At 41.7% G+C, this 24,906-nt stretch overlaps 1 protein-coding gene across 1 annotated transcript in view; it reads left to right on the top strand.

The window, feature by feature from the left end:
- cfap47 (cilia and flagella associated protein 47) overlaps nucleotides 1–24,906 on the top strand; it is a 433,070-nt gene that overhangs the window by 107,620 nt on the left and 300,544 nt on the right. The window contains exons 26-30 of the mRNA XM_033032292.1: nucleotides 1,469–1,675; nucleotides 7,490–7,590; nucleotides 14,247–14,381; nucleotides 16,539–16,743; nucleotides 21,087–21,243. Coding sequence (XP_032888183.1) covers nucleotides 1,469–1,675; nucleotides 7,490–7,590; nucleotides 14,247–14,381; nucleotides 16,539–16,743; nucleotides 21,087–21,243 — 805 coding nt within the window. The remainder of the gene's footprint in view (nucleotides 1–1,468; nucleotides 1,676–7,489; nucleotides 7,591–14,246; nucleotides 14,382–16,538; nucleotides 16,744–21,086; nucleotides 21,244–24,906) is intronic.

Below are 24,906 nucleotides of genomic sequence, written 5' to 3'. Positions count from 1 at the left end.
ACATCCTACTACATTTTCTTACTTTTAATTTAGCACTGAAGTTAACAATCATTATTGGAAATGGGCAACAAAATGCTGTCAAAATGGTTATGAGTGAACCAGCAAATGCTACCACTTTGGGTACTTCCCCTTGATGGCAATTTTACCCAGATAGCTGTCCTGCACATCCTCACCTTTTGGATCAGTTAGCACTTAGAACATTTTGGCATGATCACAAACAGTTGCAGTTTTTGGGACATTATCTGTGAATCTAAGGCATTTTGTTTGGCTAGAAATTGCAGCTACAGTGCCGCATTTAAAATATTGTATTAGTACCAAAAAAACATTCAGGCATCAATTGATCACTCTTGAGCCTTACTATTTGTCATTCAGATGCTTGGTCATGTCCTATAATATCTTACTTTCTCACCAGCTGCAGGATGATTACACATTTAGCATGGGAAAGATTACAAAACACCCATGGAGAGCTACCATAAGCAGCTGTGGTTCTAAATGGTCTGAATTCAACTGCATATGTTCACCAAGAGTAATAACCAGATGAACTCTGGTAGTCTAAAGTATTGTGGAATATTATATCATTTTGAGTATTATGTTATGTTTTGGACACCCTGTTATATGAAGGATGTCATTATGTTGGAAAGAGTGCAGGGAAGATTTCTGAGGATGTTGCCAAGACTCGAGGGCCTGAGCTACAAGGAGAGATTGGGGAAGCTAGAACTTTATTCCTTGCGGCTAAGGGGTGATCATTAGGGGAATTGGTAGGATGAATGCAGAGTCTTTTCACCCAGGGTAGGGGAAATCCAGAACCAGATGACATAGATGTAAGGTGAGAGGGGAAAGATTTAATTGGAACCTGAAGGGCAACTTTTTTACTCGAAGAATGCTGGGTGCATGGAATGAGCTGCCAGAGAAAATTGCTGAAGCAGGTTCAATGAAAACATTTAAAATATACTACATGAATAGGATAGGTTTAGTGGGATGTGGGCCAAATGCAGGGAAGTGGGACCAGCTTAGATGAGACATGGATGAAGTGGGTCGAAGGACCTGTTTCCTCTATGACAATAAGTGGCTGATAGACAAAAGTGAAGGCACCATCAATGTGCCAGTTGCAGGAGGATATGCATTGTTGTTCTGACAGAGGACAGCACATTTGATCACCATTATGTTATTCTCAACCTGCCAGACAGTATATCAGCATTCATCATATTCAGATAAATATCACTCAGGTTCTAAGAAACCTTTAGAATTCCTTCAAGATTCACATTGTGATATTTAGCATTATAGCTATTGATTAATGTTGTTCAAGATAGTTGTGAAGCTGAATTTCAAATTACTTTTAACAAACCCACAGAAATAATTTACTTAAAAATGTGTAAGATGTTGTAAGTTACCTGCAAAATGTAAAAGGAAATGTCTTAACTCCAACATCTTTACATGTTGGAAAATTAAACTCTTAATTTGCTTTCAGTGACTGCACGATCAAAGCTGAAATTCCAGAAGTAGAAAATGAAGATGGGAACTGGTTTCAACCCATATCTTGTGAGTTCCCTGAAGGTTCATCATCGCTGTGTGTGAATGGAACAAACAAAAGTATAACGTGCAACATCGCCTTCTGTTCATTCACCCCAATTTCAATATCTGTGGATGTCATATTTATTGATCAGGATCAGAACAGGTAAAATCAGAAGTGATTGTGGATGTTATAGGGTTTCTGTGTGAATTGTTGGATTTTAAGATGTGCAAATGAAATCATTGATAACATGATAAAAAGTGGCTACAAGTAAAGAAATAAAAGTAACACTTTATTTTCTCGACTAATTCAAGCAAAGTGTTTATTGAGAAAGCAGTTTGGATGTCTCTTGTCAGTTTATTGCATGACTGTCATTTACCTGGATTCAGTGGAGTCCTGGACTTACCTGGAGTCCTTACTCGACTGCATTCAGTGATGGTAGGATTAGGATTCAGTGGGTTAGGAGAGAGAGAGAGATATCGAATGGCCTAATTCTACTCCTATCACTTATGATGGCCCTAAAAGCTGAAAGAAGCAGCTGCAGGATGGTGCAGCTGGTAGAGCTGTATTATGACAGCTCCAGTGATCTGGGTTGAATGCTGACATTTGTGCTCTATACAGAGTTTGTCTGTTCTTCCTGTGACCGCATACATTTCTTCTGGACACCACAATTTGCTCCCTTATCCGAAATGTGCGCTGTTAGTTAATTGGCTGCGGTATGTTATCCCTTGTATTTGTAAATGTTAGAATTCATAGGAGCTGGGGGCAATGTGTGTTGAATAAAAAGATAGGATTGCTAATGGGTGAGTACTTGATGGGCTGAAGGACCATGGGCTGGGAACTGTATACATAAATTCATGATAGCAAGAGGTTAATTGCTGATTTATTTACAGTGAGTAAAATACTTAGTTTAAAGAAAGTTCGTTTTGGAAGAAATGTCTCGACCCAAAACATCGCCCATTCCTTCTCTTCGAAGATGCTGCCTGTCCCACTGTTACTCCCGCATTTTGTGTCTATTTTCAGTTTAAACCAACATCTGCAGTTCCTTCCCACACAAGAGACTTAGTTTAGTTTAGTGATACAGCAAGGAAAGGGCCCCTTCGGCCCATCGGGTCTGCACCAACCAGCGATCTCAGCACATTAACACTACATTAGGGACAATTTTTATATTTATACCATGTCAATTAATCTACAAACCTGTACATCTTTGGAGTGTGGGAGGAAATCAAAGTTGTCGGAGACAACCCACGCAGGTCACGGGGAGAACGTACAAACTCCAACCTGACAAACACCGGTAGCCAGGATTGAACCCGGGTCTCTGGTGCTGTCTCTCTGCAAGGCAGTAACTACTGCTGTGCCACCGTGCCGCCCTTACAATATTTCAAGAATGCTTTATTGTCATATGTGCCAGAATGGTACATTGAAATGCTTACTTGCAGCAGCACAACAGGTTTCGAACCAGATAGATAATATATGGATAATATAATAAACAAGCATGAAAAAAACCCAATAAATTAAAAAAATACAACACAAAAAAGAAAACAAAGCTCAAAGTCTCTAGTGCAATGAAGGAAATCTGTAGTTTAGAGTTTAATTAGATTATGTAGTATTTAATAACTCTAGCCAGTTGGTCTGCACTGATTTTGAGAACATGACCAGCTACACCATCAGTTCCAAATGCTTTCTGAAGGTTCACACTTCTGAACGATCTTCTGACTTGGGTCTCGGTGACTGAGATTGCAATGCCATTGGTTGCTGTGGGGGTTCGTGAAGGTACTCCCTATTGAAGCATGCATAGAATGCATAGAACTTGTCCGAGTGATGCCTTGCTGTTGTATGAGCTGCCACTCAATTTTGCCTTGTTGGATATGAAAATTATGAACATTGCTGCTGAACATTAGTCTCGTAAAAGTCTCGTTGGAGTGGAGCTGGAGAATCAAAAGTTGTTTGATTTTATTTGAAACTGAAACTTTATAATGCAGATCACATCATTCCAATAACTGGACCAGTTGAGGAGTTCTGAATGCAGGGAGCCATTGGCTACACTCAGATAACATTGCACGTATAACTGTAAATTGTGCGGGAGGATTTTCACTTCCCCAAGGTTCAGCTATTATGTAACCATACCCATTAAACATGCTGGTTATTGCCAAGTATCTAACACGCATTCTTGATGAATTACTTTTGTTCTGGCCTACTGTGTGCGTTTTTTGGTTCTATCTTGTAACACATTTACGAGTACATGGAAAATGCACATTCCAGAAAAGCCAAGCTGCCAGTTGCAACCAGATGCAGCAGATCATTGGCTTGGCAACCTTTCCATCATACGAACAACACTGGCAGAATGCAGAAAGGCTCTCAGGGTTTGCTGGTCTGCCATGTGTTGTAAAACATGATGGGAAGAAATATGAAGGAAAATAGCATCAAAATGGGAGCTCCTTTCAGGCTTAGCAGTCTGCATAGTCAACAGACACAATCCAAATTCCCCAATTCAAGAACAATCCACTTTACCTTTCCTCTATTGTTGACCATCATATCTTCTTGATCACAATGTCAAAACAACAGTCAATATCAAACTATATTCAATTACAATTTTTTATGTAAACCATAACAAATACCATATCAGCATCAACCAAGTTAAGTAATTGAGTATTTTGTTATTGGCTGACTTATGCAAGCCTTTCCTTGTTGTTATGTTTTTCTCAATGCCCTCCAATGATGGCAGCACGACTTGTAGAAGGCTGTCATAGAGGAAAGTCCAGATGCCCTTGCAAGATGATCTCAAGAAGTTATGGGTTCAGATGGTCTATCTTCAGACAGTATCTTCTTGTCAAGAGTAGTTAGTAGATAGGCTAAGATGATCCGGTAATGGTAAAGTAATAATACTTTTACTCTGAGAAAGTTCTGTATCTTGCCTTTTGGAAGGATCTCTGCAATTTGAGTTTTCACATTAAATTATGACACTGAATAGGTTCTTTATAGTTCCGCAATGGAAGGTGAAATAATAGCCATCAACCATTGACTGATGGTCATGCCTCATATTAAAATGAATTGGGCACCACAGTTAAGCTGGAAAGGAAGGACTACCTCCAAGCACTGTACCAAATTTCAAAGTTTGTGCTTCTCCAGACACCTCAATATTTCACACATTTTCCAGGAGGCATGTCAACAATCAAGAATACTCATCAATCTTCTTCTGTAGGTTTCTTTGTTGTCCGAGCTGTGTTTACATCAGAGTTCTGTGTAACTTTTGGATTCCAAAGAACTGGCACATCAACTTAGTAAGTGTAGATCATCGAAACTAACTGCTATAATACACGTATTCTTACCTGAGGTTGTGCCTGTGAATCTCAAATTGCATGCAAATCTTTGCCATTGCCTTCGGCCTGATCAACCATCACCCAGTCTGAATGGAGCTCTTAGATATCAAGAAGAAGAATGAGACAATGATAATGTTGTGCTGTGGAATGGAGGGTAGTGGCAATGGCAGTGGCAGATGCAGTTTTCAAATCAGAAAGTGCATGAAGAGGAAGAAGTGGGATGTGACTAAAAGGATTAAGAATGAACATGGCTTTATCCTTAAAAGTCTCAACCTGCTTTGGACTCTCTGATGTCCTCCATGTTTCTGGGATGTGGCAAGTATTTTTGTTCCAACTGGTTTGTTGCTGATTGAAATTTGTGAAGTGCTACATCTGGGCCTTTGGACTTGTTATCCTTGGCTCGTCCTACTATTTTGTCTCTGGAGGCCCTTCTCGTCATCTTTAGTTCGCTAATATATCTCCTACTCTTCCTCTTTGACCAAAGCTTCCAGAACAACATCCTAAAATTAGGAGCCCTATCTTGCCTATATTTTGTGCTCTCCACTTACGTTATTATGATCTATGGAATAAAATTTACAACTTACTGAACACAATGCTCTTTGCTTTTGATTTGCACACTGACCAGGAGAATGCAAACTCGTTTGGTGTTCAATAGTAATGAAAATCTGCCTCATTTTATATGCTGGAGCACTCAGCAATAAGGTCAGCACTAGCTGACCATTGGAATTATAATCATGATTGGTCACCATGAATTTTGCATGCAGCCTACTCTCCTTAAATAGAGGTATGCCAATAATACACCATGATTCCAATGCATGTTTCCCAGCACTGTCCAAGTTAGACCTCTGTATTGTTAATGTTATTACTCTTTCATTCTGGTAATCATAAATAGAAGGGAATAGAAAATAGTCTTCATTTGTCCTCTATGTCGTTGATTAAACACAAAGTCCTGTTTTGGAATATTCATGTGCTCAGTTAACCTTGCCTATCAGCACTCAAACCATTGTAAATCCTTGGATTCTGTTTACTGTTAAGGACTCTTAAGGGCCTGTCCCACTGTACGAGCTAATTCAAGAGCTCTGCTGAGTTAAAAAAAAATTCAAACTCGTAAGTACATAGAATGTATGTTGCGGGTACGTCGGAGCTCGGGACGTCTCTTAACGGCTCGTAACGCTAATGGCAGGTACTCGGGAAACGCGGTAAGCTCGTAAAGACCCGTGAAGATTTTTCAACGTGTTGAAAAATGTCCACGAGGGCCCAGAGTACCTACGAGCGGCTATTACGTAATTCTCCGAGTTCAAATCATGGGAAACTCGGGAGTACTCTTGAATTAGCTCGTACAGTGGGACAGCCCCATTAGGCGCAGCTGAATACTGTGAAAATGTTGGACATAAATTAAATTTTAGTTTTTGCATCTGTTTCCCTCATGATATTAATTACACAAGTCAGGTTGTGTCTGCCGTTTCATGACATTTAAGATATGTCTTATATCATGACTGTCATTCATAACTGCCTTCCTTGACAGATAATCCTGTTAATGTTCTAACTTCTCAGTTCGCAGTCTGATATGGTTTATCTACTAACAAAGTTTAAGTCAAGGGTGTTTAATTGTCATAGGTACTGAAAATGGAATAATGTAATTCTTACTTGCAGCAGCATAACAGGAATGTAAATACAGTACTCATAACACAATAAAACAATGGAAAGTTCAATTTAAAAAAAAATATTGATGCAAAATAAAAGACTGAAGTCCCTAGATCAACCAAGAGAGTCCATAGTTTGGAGTTTAGTTGGTGTTTGTAGTGTTCAAGAGCCTGATGATTTTAATATGTTGTTCTAATATAATGTTATATTTACATTCTCTGAGATGTTTTCTCTTTGTGCTAAAGTTCTTCTTTACTGCTAATAACATTGCAAACTAATTTTTCTATCACTACTTCAAACTGTATTCTTAATTTGGAAAAGCCAAAATATAAAGTGATTGGTTCTGAAAATAGCCAGATATCAAACTCCTGCTGGTGGTTTGGATGGCTATTATACCTCATGGAAAAATTGGAAGAGTAACGTTGATTAAAAAGGGTTAGGTAGACAAAAAATGCTGGAGAAACTCTGCGGGTGAGGCAGCATCTATGGAGAGAAGGAATAGGCGACGTGTTAGACATGATTAAAAGGGGTGTATTTAGTCTTGTGTTTTGTGGATCATAAGTTGGTTAGAATGTGAATTCGGCCATACCATCTTGAAGATCCATTTATTTCATTACATTGTAATATGATAAAAAATGTACATGTCAGTCAGCCTGGTGAGTATAAAATGAGAAAATGGCAATTAATACAAGAACAAGCCATTTTACTCCTCAATTCCAACTGCCATTCAATGAGATAACAGTTGGCTGTACCTTATTTCCCTTCATAGGCTTTGCTCCATAATCATAAAACCTCCACATTATAAACATTTCCATTGGTCTTTCCATTGTTGAACATTTCCATTATGAACCACACACAGCCTTTAGAAGAGAAAATTCTAGATTCCACCTATCTGTGCAGAAATATACTTTAGCCTATGCCGGGGAAATGTGGACTCTAACATTAGGAGTTTGCAATTTTAAATTCCACTTAATGTGCGATGGTGCAATAAACTTTATTTTTTTCTCCAATATAGGCTGAAGCTTCCAATCTCTGCATCTGCAGATAATTGTCTGTTGACTTTGTATAGATACGTAGGTGTTCACCAAGCAGACCAGCAAATTGTTCTCAAAACTGGTAAGTGTATAAATTGTATATTTTAAGGGATACATATTTTTGGATTGAGTTTTTTTCTTTGCATTTACGTAATCTTGAGGCAAAAGATGACATTAATTTCCAGCAGTGATATTAAATTGATCTACAAGTTTAGGAGAAAAAATGTATCATAAGCAATGTATTTTCTTACATTTTATTAAATTATAACAAAATACCACAGCATTAAAAATGGACCTACCTATGACCTTTTGAGCTAAACTGTGATCAAAATCGACCAAAATTTGACCAATATTTAATACTTTCAAATTTTGAAAATATGAGAAAAATAAAATTATTTATAATCTTTTTTTTTTTCAACGAGACTTTCAACGAGACATGGCATTATCTAGAACCCGATCACTCAATTCCCTTCGCTACAGTGCACACACTTTAAAACAACATAGCAGCAAGCAATAAAAGTTTAACAGAATTTAAACATTTCTATAGTAAACAAGAAGCAACATCTACGAGAAAAGAATGAAAAAGTGCAAAAAGATTTTTACTACAAGCAAAAAAAATTGAACAGTGTTATTCAGAGCACAGCATGCCCACAACGTGACCCTGGGACACTGTCTCTTATTCCAATTTCCAGCTCCCTTACAAAGTGTCGGCAGGTAACCCACCATGAGGCCTGTAGTTCAGGTCAGGGTCATTACAGCCGCGTTGTTTGAATTTAAAAAAAAATGTGACGAGTGCAAAAAAACATTATAGCATTGACAAGGTCAGAAAACGGGAGGGATTACAGAATGAGACATCGATAAAATAGGTGAGCGGACTAGATTTTTATTTCACGATTTTAAGATCTATTCATTATTAAGTACGTATTTCAATGGAAAGCTTAAACACAAAATATAAGCAAAAAAACTCAATAAATATAGAAACAGTTACTCTGCTTTTAATTCACACAATTCACACGTGACCATAAGGGCACTGCTACGCACGTCGTGCTGCAAAAACTTTAGGCATCAGAAAACCATCTAATCGGGTGATAAATGATAAAAAATCATAAGCTTAATCAGAATTTGGCATATAGAGTTATTTAATTGCAAAATTAATGTAATCTTTCTGGTATAAATTAGCCTAAGGATTTGATGAAATCCTGCTTGAAAAATATCACAAAAAAAGGCAAGAAAACAATATCTGACAATATCTGGACATATCTGATATTTTTCTTTGTAAAAACAGATTTTTTAAATTTTTGCTTCGTCTCATTATGTTGGCTATACACCATGATCTATATTACGTAAAATACAGGATATGAAGCAATGGAAATATTATATATAAAACAGGAAAATAACCTGGAAGTTTGGAGACCTTCAGTTTTACTACTGAATGCTGTATTTATGGAAACACCCATAAGCATATAAAATATTTCTCTTCTTATTATGCAATGTGAATTTTCATAAAACCCTTTATGCTGCAAACATATTTCTGAAAATCTGGACTTGGTTCTTCAAGTGCATGCATGAAGTCACGTGTAATAATGTTAGTAGTAATATAATGCGCAATGCGTAACCATTTCCTGGTCCATCATGGGTATTGGCCCATGCACTGTCGAAGGGATCGCAGAAGCACCATCTCAAGAAGGCAGCTAATAGCATCAAAGACCCACATATACTCAGCTCGTCTGCAGTCAGGAAGAAAGCACAGGAGCCTGAGAACATTTACCTCCAGATTCAAGAACCGCTTCTTCCCATCAACCATCAGTCTCTTGAATTACCCTGCACAATCCTAACTCTAACCACCTTAGCACCCAACATCTATGGGCATTGTACTGCTAAGGTTACACTTTACTCTTTGGCTTGCACCATTATGGTCTTTTTATTTAGTATAACTGATGATTTATTTTATATTTATTTGTTGTGTAGCATATCTTCTCATTGCATTCACTTTCTGCTCCTCTCCGCTGTCCCCTTTCTCCCTAAATTGTTCCAATCTTTCTTTTCAGGTTCTCTATCTGCAGCCATCTACTGTCTTTACTTATCACCTCAAAGCCTTTGTTGCTGTTCCCTTTACTTCCTACTTGATTCCATTTGCAATCAACCCCTCTTTACCTTGATCCACCTATCACTTGCCAGCGCGTGCTCCACTACTACCCCTTAAGTCGTAATACTGCCATCTTCCCTCTAATCTTTCAGTCCAGATTAAGGGCCTTGACCCTGAATATTGACTGTGAATTTGGGGTGGAAGATTGCAACCTTCATGTGGTCCGCCCTGTTTCGACAAATGCAGTCAACCCGGCGTGCACAATCAAATAAGATCAAATAGAACAAGTTGTCCGACGACTTTAGGCTGTGCACGCCATATGCAAGAAGAAGAAGAAGACCGTGAATTTCTTTACATAAATACTGCCTAACCAACTCAGTTCCTCCAGCAGATTGTGTTTTTGTAACAAAGAATAGTAAGATTAAACGAGAACTTACCAGTTTGAAGTTTGATCTTTATTTTATGAGGAGTTACGATGAGGGATTACGTGAAGACCCCGCCAGCAAGCATGCGCGACATTCTTCAAAGCAGCGGTGTGAAATCACAGACAACAGTAGATGAAATAAACATAGTAAGATAAGAAGAACTAGAATACCAGTTGACCTTTATGATAGAGGGCGGGAGCGGAGGGCACGTAATCCCTCATCGTAACTCCTCATAAAATAAAGATCAAACTTCAAACTGGTAAGTTCTCGTTTAATCTTACTATTTTACTTCGAGTGACTACGTGAAGATTTTAAAGATCTGTGATTTCATGCCGTGGAACGAGTCCATGCTTCACTCACTGCCTTAGTTGACCAGGGGAGGAAGTACGTTATCGTATTCAGACATGAATAATGACAATAGTAACCTTCCTCACCCGGGAGGAACTATGAACAGAACTCGTAAATACCCCCCCATCTGGCAATGGGTTAGCACTAAATGTGTGGAAAATTGCTAGATTGACCATCCTGCAACCGCTAGGATGCGGTCCCGCTAACTTTCATAACCCTGCTGCTGAGGTTGTTACAGCCTTGGTGGAGTGATTTGAAATGTCAGTATTTACTCCTGTATAAGCCAGACCCATAACCACCTGAAGATGGTCTGAAGTGATGCCTTCTTTTGACGCTAGATGTAACTAACAATATTGCTAGTTCAGAGTCTCTAGGCTCTAGTGATCTAACATTCTGGTGTAGATGTGTGACCATACACAATCGAAGGTTCATGGGATACGTGAACATCTAGTTTGAGATCTGGTGCCCCTGGTCTATAGAAACATAGAAATTAGGTGCAGGAGTAGGCCATTCGGCCCTTCGAGCCTGCACCGCCATTCAATATGATCATGGCTGATCATCCAACTCAGTATCCTGTACCTGCCTTCTCTCCATACCCTCTGATCCCTTTAGCCACAAGGGCCACATCTAACTCCCTCTTAAATATAGCCAATGAACTGGCCTCAACTACCCTCTGTGGCAGAGAGTTCCAGAGATTCACCACTCTGTGTGAAAAAAGTTTTTCTCATCTCGGTTTTAAAGGATTTCCCCCTTATCCTTAAGCTGTGACCCCTTGTCCTGTCCACGGTCCCTGAAGCTGGGTTACCCGTGGTTTTCCCGTGGTCTCTGAAGTCGGATTATCCGTGGTTTCCCGTGGTACCTGTGGTTTTTCCATGGCCTCCAAAGTCGGGTTCCTGCGGTCTTCCCGTGGCCTCCAAAGTCCGGGTTACCTGCGGTCTTCCCGCGGTCTCCGAGGTCGGGTACCCGCGGTCTTCCCGCGGTCTCGGAGAACGGGTTACCCGCGGTCTTCCCGCGGTTTCGGAGAACGGGTTACCCGCGGTCTTCCACCGGTCCCGGAAGGCAGGTTACCTGCAGTCTTCTGAGGTTCCGTGGTCCCCGCAGCCAGGCTTCTTCCTGCGGTCGGCATTCCCCACGGCCCTTGTAGTTGGGACCTAAAATGCTGGCGAAACTCAGCGGGTGCAGCAGCATCTATGGAACCTTGTAGCAGGGATCCTTGCGGTGTCGGGAGCCGGCGTGGCTTAGAAAGGGTTTCCCTCGCGGTCCCTGATAAAGGGCTTCCCCGCGATTCTGTGGTCGGCTTCGGATATCCCCGCGATTCGCAGCCGGGATTCCCCCCCCCCCCCGCCGGTCCCTGTAGAAGGGAGCCGGGTGGCACTGGGGTTCCGACCTCGGACCTCCAGCAGGAGCTCTGAACGCTCCTGCAGTAAAAAAGAGACCTGAAAAAGTTAAAAACTTACCTTCAGGTCCGAGCTGTTGGAAGCAGAGCTCCAGCTGCCTGTCGTTTGCGCAATGCGAGAGACGATATGTCGCGCATGCTTGCTAGCGGGGTTTTCACGTAGCCACTCACGTGACTCCGAAGTAAAATTGTAGCCTGATTCATTGCTATGAGAATGTGGCTTGACTATCCTGGTGTACTGCTAGGAGTTAGGACCATTCATTGTCTTCTAAGTATGGTTCTTATGATGTGAATTTTCTAAATATTCACTTGCACAAACGTTGTTCCTTGCTGATGATATGCTTTGGCCACCTCGAACAGCTCTTCTGGCTGCCTGACTTTTAAATCCTTCTTCTGTCTTTCTGTTCAGTGCTGATCTAATGTTTCAGCACACCGAGACCCTTTTTTTTGTGTGGGGTGGCACAGTAGTGCAGCAGTTGATGCTGGTACCTGCTCTAGCAATCCTCATTCAATTCCGTAGACACAAGGAACTGCAGGTGCTGGATCTTTCATGGAACACAATGTGGACGTAACTTGATGGACGTTTAAGTGAGGTTTTGGGTCAAGATTCTTCCTCAGATTGATTGTAGTGGGGAGGAGAAAGCTTGAAAAGAGGTGGGTTCAAAGGCTGGAAAATTATAGTCGGATACTGGTGAGGTGAGTGTTTGATTGGCAGATGGATGACAAAGGCTAGAAATAAAAATTAGACAAAAAGGTGACAGAACGGGACCAAATGAGGCAAGGATACAAATAGGTATTGATAAGGAGAGAGCCAGTGTGAAAGAGGAGTGAAACGCAAAGCCAAAGGGTGGAACATAGGTGGAGTGGATTGGAGGGGGGTGGGGGTGGGAGGGGGCTAAGATAGTGGGACAATGGTACGTACATTTGAAAAATACTGATTTTCCAAATGAAAGGCCACTCATATGTTGAAGGAATATTTTTTTTTTGACACTTCTGATTTCATGAATGTTTAAATAGCACAGAAATTCTGAAATTTAATCATAATATTTTTTTTTCCTAATTTTGAGCAAGCATCTCATTGCTCTCATTAATTGAAAGCAGGTTATCAATGAACCAAGTAGATATTTGAGCTGTGGGGCAATTGGGAGAGGAGGTTTCAGTGAGTTCTGAATGGGTGCAGGAGGTAGCACCAATGCAGTCGTCCATGTGGCGGAGGTAGATTTCAGTGAGTTCTGCATGGGTGCTAGCCTGAAAAAGGGTCTCGACCCGAAACGTCACCTTTTCCTTCGCTCCATAGATGCTGCCTCATCCGCTGAGTTTCTCCAACATTTTTATCTACTAGATAATGGAAAGTCAGCTCAGAGACCATCTGGAAACATAAATTCAGTAGGTGATAATTTTTGGAATGAGAGTTTTGTGACAAATAGGGCAAGGTAGAAATGAAAGAAAACAATGTTAAAATAGAACTAAGTAAAGGATTAGTGTTATGGTTGACTGCACAGGATGCTGTAGTTTCAATATCTGAGTCATTCCAAAACCTGAATTTGAATTGTTTTCTCTGGACTGTCAGAGATTGAGGGGGGCGCTGGGGTCAAGGAAAGAGCATTCACGTCGTGGCCCTGTTTCCAACAATCTTTCCACCACCACGCACAAGAAGCGGAAGACAGACATCATTGTATGCGGATGCCGAGAAGTGTGTTCAACTCTGGCTGAACAACTTCTAATCTTGAGTGTGCAAGAAGAAGAAGGGGAGCGCTGATAGAAGTATATAAAATCATGAGAGGCATAGATAGGGTAGACATTCAGAACCCTTTTTCCCTGGGTGAAAATGTCAAAGCCTAGAGGGTATAGCTTTAAGGTCAGAGGAGGAAATTTCAAAAGAGATGTGCGGAGCAAGTTTTATTTTTACACCGAGAATAGTGGATGCCTGGATCGTGCTGTTAAGGATGGTGGTGGAAGCAGAAATGATAGCACCATTTAAGAAGCTTTTAGATAAGTATATGGAGAGACATAGAATGGAGGGATATTGTTCATGTGCAGGCAGAAATTAATTTAACTCGGCATCTTGTTCAGCACAGACCTTGTGTGATAATGGGCGTTCCTGCCCTGTGTCATTCTGTTCCATGTTCATCCCTGTGGCCCTGATCTTTGACTTTCAGAATTATTACCTTCAACTAATTTCTCAATTTCTCTGTTATCACCTCTCAACAGATTTGGCGAAAAACTTTTTTGCAGGTCTTATCACTTTCATGCAGATTTCTCAAAAGTGATCATTTATTTAAGTGTAAATTTTGCCTGGATTTTGTGCTAATCATTATTGAAGAAAACAGTTGACTAGAACACTTTTTTTTTCTTGTCTTGGCTTACAATATGATTAAACCATCTGGTCATGCTGACTTTCAAATAAAATATGAGATTTTACTATACTCAGATAAATATGGAATGAATTGATATTCACTAATAATCCTTTGTTTGCTTCTTAGCAACTACTTCAACCAACTATCCAAGTGATGGAAAAGTCATTCTTCAACCATATTACAGCCCTGGAACCTCACTAAGTTCATCTACACTCACGGCATTTTCGACTGTGTCTTCTTATTTTCCAGATTCTTCTCCAGGTAAACTATTGTCTTGTATGCATATATATAAATCTGAAATTAAATTTGTCCATGTGGCATGGATTATCAAATAGAAATTTGATAAAATAAAGTTATTACAAAGATAGTAAAAGAAGACTTGGTTAGAACCAGGAATAAAATGTGAAAGATATGCCTTTGCATTGCTGGGAGATCAAAGTAGTAATTATTGGGACTATATTTGATGAATTTTCAAGATACTCTAATTTGCTTCAGAGTAGGTAGGAGTTGGAGAGAAGATATTGAGAATAATCATTGTATTGTATTCAATTTATTGTCATTATCTCATAAGAGACAACGAAATGGATTTTCCCTACAGTCAAGTAACATAAAAATAAATAATAAATAAATAAAACATATTAAAAAAAACCACCAAAAAAACCCCACAGAAGTCCACAGACACAGAAGTCCACGACACAACATAACCCTACAGCGGCACCAACGTTAAGGAAGGTACCATAGTCCAGCCAACCTCCCCGCCAATCTTCCCAGATGTTCACCCGTGGTCGGGGCCTCCTGAGCACCCGCAGTCGCCGCCACGGGCGGCCCGATGCTCAGGCCCTCTTGCCGGGAACGATGGAACCCCGACGCCGAACCCTGACAGAGAACATCCTCAGCGGCCCGGACCTCCAGATCAGCCACCTCCCACTGGAGTCCGCGGCTCCCAAAGTCCACAAGCCGAGCCGGGCGGAGTCGCAGGACTCCGCGATGTTGATCAACGCCGCCCGCATTGGGAGCTCTGCGAACCACAGCTCCGCGATGTCGGTGCAGCAGGCCCAGCACTCCGGTGCTCCAAACGGCGATCCCCGGTAAGGCATCGCCCGCCCGCGATGTATCCAACGCTGCGCCGCCGCTGCTGGAGCTCTGGTTGGTCCCGGCAGGAAAGGCCACGCCAATCCAGTAGGTAGGCTGCGGGGGAGGGGGGGGCGAGGACGCGACTCGAATAATAGTCGCATCCTCTCCAGGAAAAGCAAAAAAAGCAAAAAAGATACCGGACTGAAGGCGGAGGCAGCTAGCAACAGCGCCACCGGAGAATAATCATCTGAGCCTCCACATGAGCAATCTATCTTGTAGACATATCAGTGCTGGAGAAAAATTTGATAAACTAAGTACCTGCTCCTTTTCCTTTTGGGTATCCAGAATAATGGCCACAGCCTTTCCATAAATTAGGAATTTTTAGATTGTCTTATATTAGATTTTAATGAATGCTATTTTTGATGACATAATATGGTTGATGATATAATATGGTTCCACCAACATCCTCCTGATGTGCTATAGAGAAAAGGTAGGATTACAGTAATTGTTTAAACTGCCACAACCTTCTCCATATTATGCAAATCTGAGGTTGACTCAACAGTTGGAGTGTGGGACCATGAGATTTTTGATTTGCCTGTAAAATAAATGCTGTATACTTCTTGGTCAACATACTGGTGGACTTTTTCACACAGAGAGTTGTGAGTCTGTGGAATTCTCTGCCTCAGAGGGCAGTGGAGGCCGGTTCTCTGGATACTTTCAATACTTTCAGGGGATATGGGGAGAAGGCAGGAATGGGGTGCTGATTGTGGATGATCAGCCATGATCACATTGAATGGTGGTGCTGGTTCGAAGGGCCGAATGGCTTACTCCTGCCTTCTCCTGCACATATTGTCTAGTGTCTATTGTCTATTGTACTGGTAATTGCAAACACTAGAATATTGAACTGCTATTTTGACTTAATGTGAGAGAATTTGCAAGAAGGGATGACATTAGATTTAAATTTAGTAACTCACAGTTAACACATTTATTCAGTTTAATTTAGAGATACAGCGTGGAAACAGGCCCTTTGATCCACCGAGTCAGCGCTGACCTGTAATCCCCGCACAATAACACAATCCTACACACACTAGGGACTACTTACAATTTTACCAAGCCAATTAACCTACAAACCTGTATGTCTTTGGAGTGTGGGAGGAAATTGGAGCGCCCAGAGAAAACCCAGGTACAAACTCTGTACAGACAGCACCCGTAGGCAGGATCGAACCGGGTCTTTGGCACTGTAAGGCAGCAATTCTACTGCAGCGCTACTGTGCCGAAGCAGTTAAGGCCATTTTTCTGTTGGTTAAAGTTTTACAAACATGAAATATGATCTCTTTCATGCAGGTACCACTGGTACTTCCAAAATGGATAAGGGCAGTGAAGTGAGTGATCGTGAATTTTTAGGTGTCACGAACAATTGGAAAAAGCTCATGTTTTTTGATGAAGATGTATTCTGCCAAAAGGTCCTAACAGCTATACAGGTCTGGGTCAGTCTGTTTGGTTGGCCAAATGGAATGAATCCTATTTCTATCCCAGAGTCACTAAGAAGGTAAGTACAGAAAATGATAAAAAATCATGCAGTTATAAATAATTATGATTACCATTTTTCACCAGCTTGATCAACATTTGAATGCATTTATGTGAACATTGGGAGAGAAACAGCATAAGGAAATTAAATAATTCATTTCCACAGTGAAGTTTTGCAAATACCAATTAATAGACTACATGATTTGTTTTGGATCTATTGGAGGTTAAATGTTGGTCAGGACACCATTCCACAATTACTCAAATAGTGCCTTGGGAATTTTTACATACAAATGAGAGGGCAGATAAGTATTCTTTCATCCTTTAATTCTAAAAGATAGTATCTCAGATGCTCGACTGAAGTATCAACCAGTGTAATTAAATAGAATCCAGAATAGTTTATTTTCGTGGTGAGAATGATATAACATACAAATTTTCCTTAAGGTGTCATAGGAGGGGACAGTTTACATCATGAAGAATCATGTAGTGTCTACATCAATGTTAAAGTACTAACTAAATAACCTTTTCTTTATTTTATTTTGCAAATTATCTAAATACATGTCTTCTGGTTACTGACCTTTACGTCAGGGGAAACACTTTTTTTCTATTTCATCAAATTTTGAAAAGCCCCAGTAAATTTCATAATTAACGGACAGGAAGGCAACTCAAGCTTCTCTAATAAACCTTCAATAAACTCCATGGTGATTGCCATTAATTTCATTGAGATAATAATGTTTAAAAGTTTACTCATCATTGACTTCTCCAGTGCTGCACTGAAGTTAAACTGCTTATACCCCTCGGGAGGAACCTGCAGCTCATAAGCCACCTTCGACCCATGGCTGAAACATTTGGAATATAAATTTTTGAGAAAAAACTTCATGGAAACAATTAGCAATCAGCCTATCATTGACAGTATGTATAATGATACTAGGTTAATTAGTAATTCCCAAGCGATGGTTCTTCAACGGAAAGAAATGTTGATCCCAAGAGCAATTAGGAATGAGTAATAAAATCTCGCTTTGCCAGTGATGTCAATATTCCCTCCAAAAATGTAAGGGTGAGCCTCAATGCAGACCGGAATAACAACACCTTATATTCTATCTCCCTTCTATAGTCTCGATCCTGCTGCAGAATCTGGACCTGAAACAAAAACTATCACTTTGTCTACACAAATGCTGCCTAACCTGCTAAGTAATTCCAGCAGTTTGCTTGAGGAACCTTATGGCCACTGCTGCTTTTTCTCTTGTGTGCTTTTCCCTTAAAATGAATGTTATGGCTCTTATCTGCAGCCCTGACTGATAACTCAAAGGGAAACTGCTGACATTGCAGTGAAGCACCAGAAAGGCTAACTTTGAGGAGATGCGAAAGGATTTAAAAGGAGTAAATTGGGACAGTTTTGTTTTATGGGAAGATGTGGAAGAGAAATGGAGTACATTTAAAGGTGAAATTTTAAGAGTACAGAATCTTTATGTCCCTGTTCGGTTGAAAGGAAATCGTAAAAAATTGTAAAGAGCCATGGTTTTCAAGGGAAATTGGACACTTGGTTCGGAAAAAAAGAGGGATATCTACAATAGTTATAGGCAGCATGGAGTAAATGAGGTGCTTGAGGAGTATAAAGAATGTAAAAAGAATCTTAAGAAAGAAATTAGAAAAGCTAAAAGAAGATATGAGGTTGCTTTGGCAAGTAAGGTAAAAGTAAATCCGAAGGGTTTCTACCGCTATATTAATAGCAAAAGGATAACGAGGGATAAAATTGGTCCATTAGAGAGTCAGAGTGGCCAACTATCTGCAGAGCCAAAAGAGATGGGGGAGATATTGAACAGTTTCTTTTCTTCGGTATTCACCAAGGAGAAGGATATTGAATTATGTGAGGTAAGGGAAACAAGTAGAGTAGCTATGGAAACTATGAGGATCAAAGAAGAGGAAGTACTGACACTTTTGAGAAATATAAAAGTGGATAAGTCTCCAGGTCCGGACAGGATATTCCCTAGGACATTGAGGGAAGTTAGTGTAGAAATAGCAGGGGCTATGGCAGAAATATTTCAAATGTCATTAGAAACGGGAATAGTGCCGGAGGATTGGCATACTGACATGTTGTTCCATTGTTTAAAAAGGGGTCTAAGAGTAAACCTAGCAATTATAGACCTGTTAGTTTGACGTCAGTGGTGGGCAAATTAATGGAAAGAATACTTAGAGATAATATATATAAGCATCTGGATAAACAGGGTCTGATTAGGAACAGTCAACATGGATTTGTGCCTGGAAGGTCATGTTTAACTAATCTTCTTGAATTTTTTGAAGATGTTACTCGGGAAATTGATGAGGGTAAAGCAGTGGATGTTGTGTATATGGACTTCAGTAAGGCCTTTGACAAGGTTCCTCATGGAAGGTTGGTTAAGAAGGTTCAATGGTTGGGTATTAATGGTGGAGTAGCAAGATGGATTCAACAGTGGCTGAATGGGAGATGCCAGAGAGTAATGGTGGATGGTTGTTTGTCAGGTTGGAGGCCAGTGACGAGTGGGGTGCCACAGGGATCTGTGTTGGGTCCACTGTTGTTTGTCATGTACATCAATGATCTGGACGATGGTGTGGTAAATTGGATTAGTAAGTATGCAGATGATACTAAGATAGGTGGGGTTGCGGGTAATGAAGTAGAGTTTCAAAGTCTACAGAGAGATTTATGCCAGTTGGAAGAGTGGGCTGAAAGATGGCAGATGGAGTTTAATGCTGATAAGTGTGAGGTGCTACATCTTGGCAGGACAAATCAAAATAGGACGTACATGGTAAATGGTAGGGAATTGAAGAATGTAGGTGAACAGAGGGATCTGGGAATAACTGTGCACAGTTCCATGAAAGTGGAATCTCATGTAGATAGGGTGGTAAAGAAAGCTTTTGGTGTGCTGGCCTTTATAAATCAGAGCATTGAGTATAGAAGTTGGGATGTAATGTTTAAAATTGTACAAGGCATTGGTGAGGCCAATTCTGGAGTATGGTGTACAATTTTGGTCGCCTAATTATAGGAAGGATGTCAACAAAATAGAGAGAGTACAGAGGAGATTTACTAGAATGTTGCCTGGGTTTCAGCAACTAAGTTACAGAGAAAGGTTGAACAAGTTAGGGCTTTATTCTTTGGAGCGCAGAAGGTTAAGGGGGGACTTGATAGAGGTTTTTTAAAATGATGAGAGGGATAGACAGAGTTGACGTGGAAAAGCTTTTCCCACTGAGAGTAGGGAAGATTCAAACAAGGGGACATGACTTGAGAATTAAGGGACTGAAGTTTAGGGGTAACATGAGGGGGAACTTCTTTACTCAGAGAGTGGTAGCTGTGTGGAATGAGCTTCCAGTGAAGGTGGTGGAGGCAGGTTCGTTTTTATCATTTAAAAATAAATTGGATAGTTATATGGATGGGAAAGGAATGGAGGGTTATGGTCTGAGCGCAGGTATATGGGACTAGGGGAGATTATGTGTTCGGCACGGACTAGAGGGGTCGAGATGGCCTGTTTCCGTGCTGTAATTGTTATATGGTTATATGGTTATATGCTGAGCCCAACATCAGTTTTATGTTCCATGAACCTAGCGTTTCAATGTAAGTGTGCAATCCGGTCTAGATACTTGAAGAGAGGAATGCTATTAAAAAACATGGATATGAAAGGACAGAGATGAGGAGAGACATTTAGAAAGGCAGGGAAAGAGTTGAAAACATCTCAGATATAAAGGTGAAAACACTATAAAGTGAAAGGCATTGTTTGGAATGAAACAGAAAGATAACAGGAATTTAAGGTTAAACTAGAGGTTCAATTTTGATAACTATAAGAAAAAAAGCCTTTTTCTCTAACTTTTAAATTATAATAATATAGTATTTTCAGGGAGTAATAATCTTATTATAAATCTAAATGTCCTTTCATTTTGGACAAGCAACATCACAGGTAATCTACTCAGGGAAATTGAAGGGTTGTAGGTTTCCGAATCATAGATAAACATGGAAAATGTTGATAACAGTGAAGTAAATAAGGACAGCATGGTGGTGTTTGCTGGTAGAGTTGCTGCCTCCTACCACCAACTTTTATCCTGACCTCGTGTGGTGTCTATGTGGAGTTTGGCACGCTCTTGTGACCACATGGGTTAACTCCGGGTGCTCCTGTTTCGTCCCCACATCCTCAAAACATTTGTAGATTTGGTTTGTAATTTATTGGCTCTCCTCAATATTGCTCCTAATGATATAAAGTGGGATAATATCGAACTCGCATGAATGGGTGATCAGTGGTCGGTGTGGATTCAGTGGGCCAAAGGCCTGTCTCCTAGCTCATCTCTAAACTAAACTAAAGTACAAAATCATTGTATTCTAAAGGTACATTTCTTCTGATGCAGAATAAATCATGCAGAAGGGAACAAAACAATTTTATGTGCTGAACCATCTAAGTGGCCATCATTTGCTTGGTCTGACAGCAAACCGTTATTGCCCAGTGACCCTGTGGAATGTATATTACAATTGCATTGCACTATTCAACACTTCTCGTTTCCTAAGGTAAATAAATATTTGTTTTCTTAACATGGCACTTAAGAATGGGGGGGGGGGTGGGGGATTATTAGGACCCAGAGGGGTAACTTTTTCACACAAGGTAGGTAGGTGTTTGGAAGATGTATTGAGGCAGCCTACTACAGCTACATGACTGAGCTAAGTTTCCCTCTCAACCCCATTCTCCTGTCTTTTTCCCATAGCCCCCGCACCTGCACTAATCAGAATAAAATCCCACAGTAGAACGCATCTTCTTGGGTTGCATCACAACCTGGTTAGGGAACAACTCCATCCAAAACAGCACGACATTTGCAGAGAGTTGTGGACGTAGCCCAGACCTCAGCAAGGACCCCAGTGTAATGAAGGAACAGTTTTTAATCCTGGTCACTCCCTCTTCTCCCTCTTCCATCAGGCAGAGGTGCAGAAGTTTGAAAATACATAACTCCAATTCGGGAGCAGTTTCTTCTCAGCTGTTACAGGCAACGAACGGTCCTCCCATCAACTACAGTGCAGTCCCTGACCTCCCATCTTCATCATTGGAGAAAATTTGAACTATCTTAATGTTATATCATGCCTAATTGTTGTACCCTTTTCCTTTATCTGTGTACTCTGGCTGCTTGAATGTATTGATGTAGTTCTTTTCTTTAACGGATAGCATGCAAAACAAAAACCTTTCACTGTACTTGCTTATGTACCTTTTGTGTACTAAACAGAGTTCCTATTTAATGTCTGATCCTTGCTTATGGTTTAAAATTTTTATTGGTTTACTATTTTAAATCTTTGGAAACTAAGTGGGACCCGTTGAGTCCCATGTTCACACGGGAGGGATGGTCCCCCAACGCAATATTCCACCAATTCCAATATTGGTGGCCAGTGAGGGGGGGGGGGAGGGGGGGCTTTCTGGAGCGCTAGTATTGGTGTTGTGGGCTGAGGGGACTGGTTTCCAGGGGCTAGAATAGACATTGTGGGCCGAATGGAATCTTGGGCTGGCAGCTCAGTCACTCTAGCCTAGTGGGCTGGCAGCTCACTCACTCACGGCTGGTGGGCTGGCAGTTGACTCACGGCCAGTGATGGAAATGTGGGGTTACGCAGTGTTCAGTTCCCCCTAGTTTTCAGTTTCCAGTGTCCATCCTGTGCGTAAATTCGCAGCTTTATCCTGCGCTACTTAATCCAAGGGCGAGTGAACGAGCGGACAGACGGACGAAAGCAACGATCATAGAGTGGAATAGATGACATTTTGGGTCGAGACCCTTCTTCAGACTGAGTCAGGGGAAAGATGTTCAAGAGATATGGACTGTACTAAGGACAAATGAATGGAAGATGCCTATACCTCACGTTTCCCTTTCCCTGTCAGTCTGAAGAAGGGTCTCCGCCCGAAATGTCACCTATTCCGCTCTAGGATCATTGCTTTCGTCCTTCTGTCCGCGCGTTCGCTTGCTCTTGGTGCCGGCGTTTCTCCCCTCAGACACTGCCAAACAAACACACACACACACACACAGCATGTCCGGCAGATCGGTGCGGGCTGAGACCAGGAGCAGGGCGAATGATGACATCAAACGGGTCATGGCAACTATCGAAAAAGGACGGAAATGGTAAGGGGAAAATAAATAAAAACACACGAAGGAAATAGATGTTTAACAAAAAAAAGGGGGGGGGGGCGGTGATCACTCCGTGTCCGTGTCGGAGGGAGTGGGGGGGGGGGGGGGGGGGGGGGCGCGGGGCCGGCATTAAGCCTAAGGGGGCCCCGCGCCAGATCTACTCTCGGCAGCAGTTCAACCACATTCACCTGAACATCGTGAGGCCGCTGCCGCCTTCCCAGGGCATGACCTACCTCTTCACTGTGGTGGACCGCTTCACGCGGTGGCCTGAAGCCATTCCTGCTGGCTGACACATCAACGGCCACTTGTGCTCGGGCCTTGGTGGCGCACTGGATCGCCCAGTTCGGGGTGCCGCTGGACATAACAACCGACTGGGGGCCTCAGTACACGTCGGAACTGTGGTTGGCCATGGCACACCTCCTGGGGGTTCGCCTACACCACACTACGGCATATCATCCACAGGCAAACGGCCTGGTGAAGTGGTTTAATCGCCAACTCAAGGCTGCCCTGAATTGTGCCCAGGTAGTTGATTCCACCGGCACGGGGTCAGGTGGAACAGCCTTCGGATGCCCTGCAACGTCTTCGGCAGATGGTGGGCAAGTTGGCGCCAGTGCCCACGTCTCGTCATGGGTCCTTCCGTCCTTCCGTTCCCTCTGCTCTGGAGGACTGCCAGTTCGTCTTCCTATGTAGGGATGCTCATCGGGCACCCCTCCAGCGGCCGTACGAGGGTCCCTTCTGGGTCCTGGAACATAAGGGATCGGCTTGAGACCGTTTTGGTTGCATGGCTGAAGTTTGGCCGGTGCTGGTCACGCGGCCCCACCTGCGAGGGCGCCCTCCATTTAGGGTACCTCCTCCAGTGGCTACTCCGTCCCCTGCACCTGTTGGTCGGTTGCCGGTTCCTGTGCCGGGCATGGTGCGCTACCGGGCTGGTCGCCGCGTGCGCCCTCTTGTCCGTTTCGTGCCTCCGGTTCTTGGGGGTTTCCAGTGGTGGTCCCTGGATATTAGGCCACTCCTTGGGTCATTCCCCTCGGCTCTTGAGGGACAGGGCCGGTGGTCTGCCCACGGGATTTCCCATTTCTGCTTGGGGGGGTTATCAGGTGTTTTTGTCATGCTTCATTAAAGGACTTCTGAACCTGCCTGGCTTCCAGCCTTTTCCTGACCTTGTCCAGGCCACTACAAACTGATCATGATCACGATCAAAGGGCAGGCAAATATTTGTCGTTTTTGACTTCCATATTGCTGCACATACAATGAAAATAAACTTATTCGATAATTTTTTCACAACTTTCATACAATGCTTTAATTACCCCAGAGAGGAGAGCCGAGTAAGGTCTTAGCACTAAATTTGTTAAATATTTGGGGTATTAATGGTATCCCGGCATTGTGAATATCCATGTCCATGCTACATTAAAAGTAGCAAATGTTTTGGAAAAATGAAGCGACATCATAGTCTTGAATATCAATAACAATGGCACTTTTTTTACTTGCTAAAGAGACAGGTATCTAAGGCTTAGATAGAGTGGATGTGGAGAGGATGTTTGCAGTAGTTGAGGAGTCAGGGCTGGAGGGCTCTGCATCAGAATAAAAGGACATTCCTTTAGAATGGAAATAAGGAAGAATATATTTAGCTTGAGGGTGGTGAATCTGCGGAATTCATTGCCACAGATGGCTGTGGAGGTCGACATTTTTAAAGCAGAGATCAATATGTTCTTGATTACCAAGGATGTCAAAGGTTACGGGGAGAAGGCAGGAGCATGGGGTTGAGAGGGAAAACTAGATCAGCCACGATAGATTGGTGGAGCAGACTTGATGGGCTGAATGGCCTAATTCTGCTCCTATGATTTATGGTATCAATAAACAAAACTGCTTTGGAGACTTTTTTGTTCAGATTGTTTTCCTTTGCTCACATGGTAGAGATATTATTAAGATTATAACTGCAGAATATAGTTTGGTTGATTTCTGCTGCTTGGCCTAATCCTGCAGATACTTTATGACGTGTTACAAATGAGAGTAATTTGGTTGTAAGGCTACTCTTTTTAAAATAAAGAATTTACATTAGAATAACGGTGGTTGT

Source organism: Amblyraja radiata, chromosome 14 (assembly GCF_010909765.2).
Source record: "Amblyraja radiata isolate CabotCenter1 chromosome 14, sAmbRad1.1.pri, whole genome shotgun sequence".
NCBI lineage: Eukaryota > Metazoa > Chordata > Chondrichthyes > Rajiformes > Rajidae > Amblyraja > Amblyraja radiata.
This window is presented reverse-complemented; position numbering and strand designations above follow the sequence as displayed.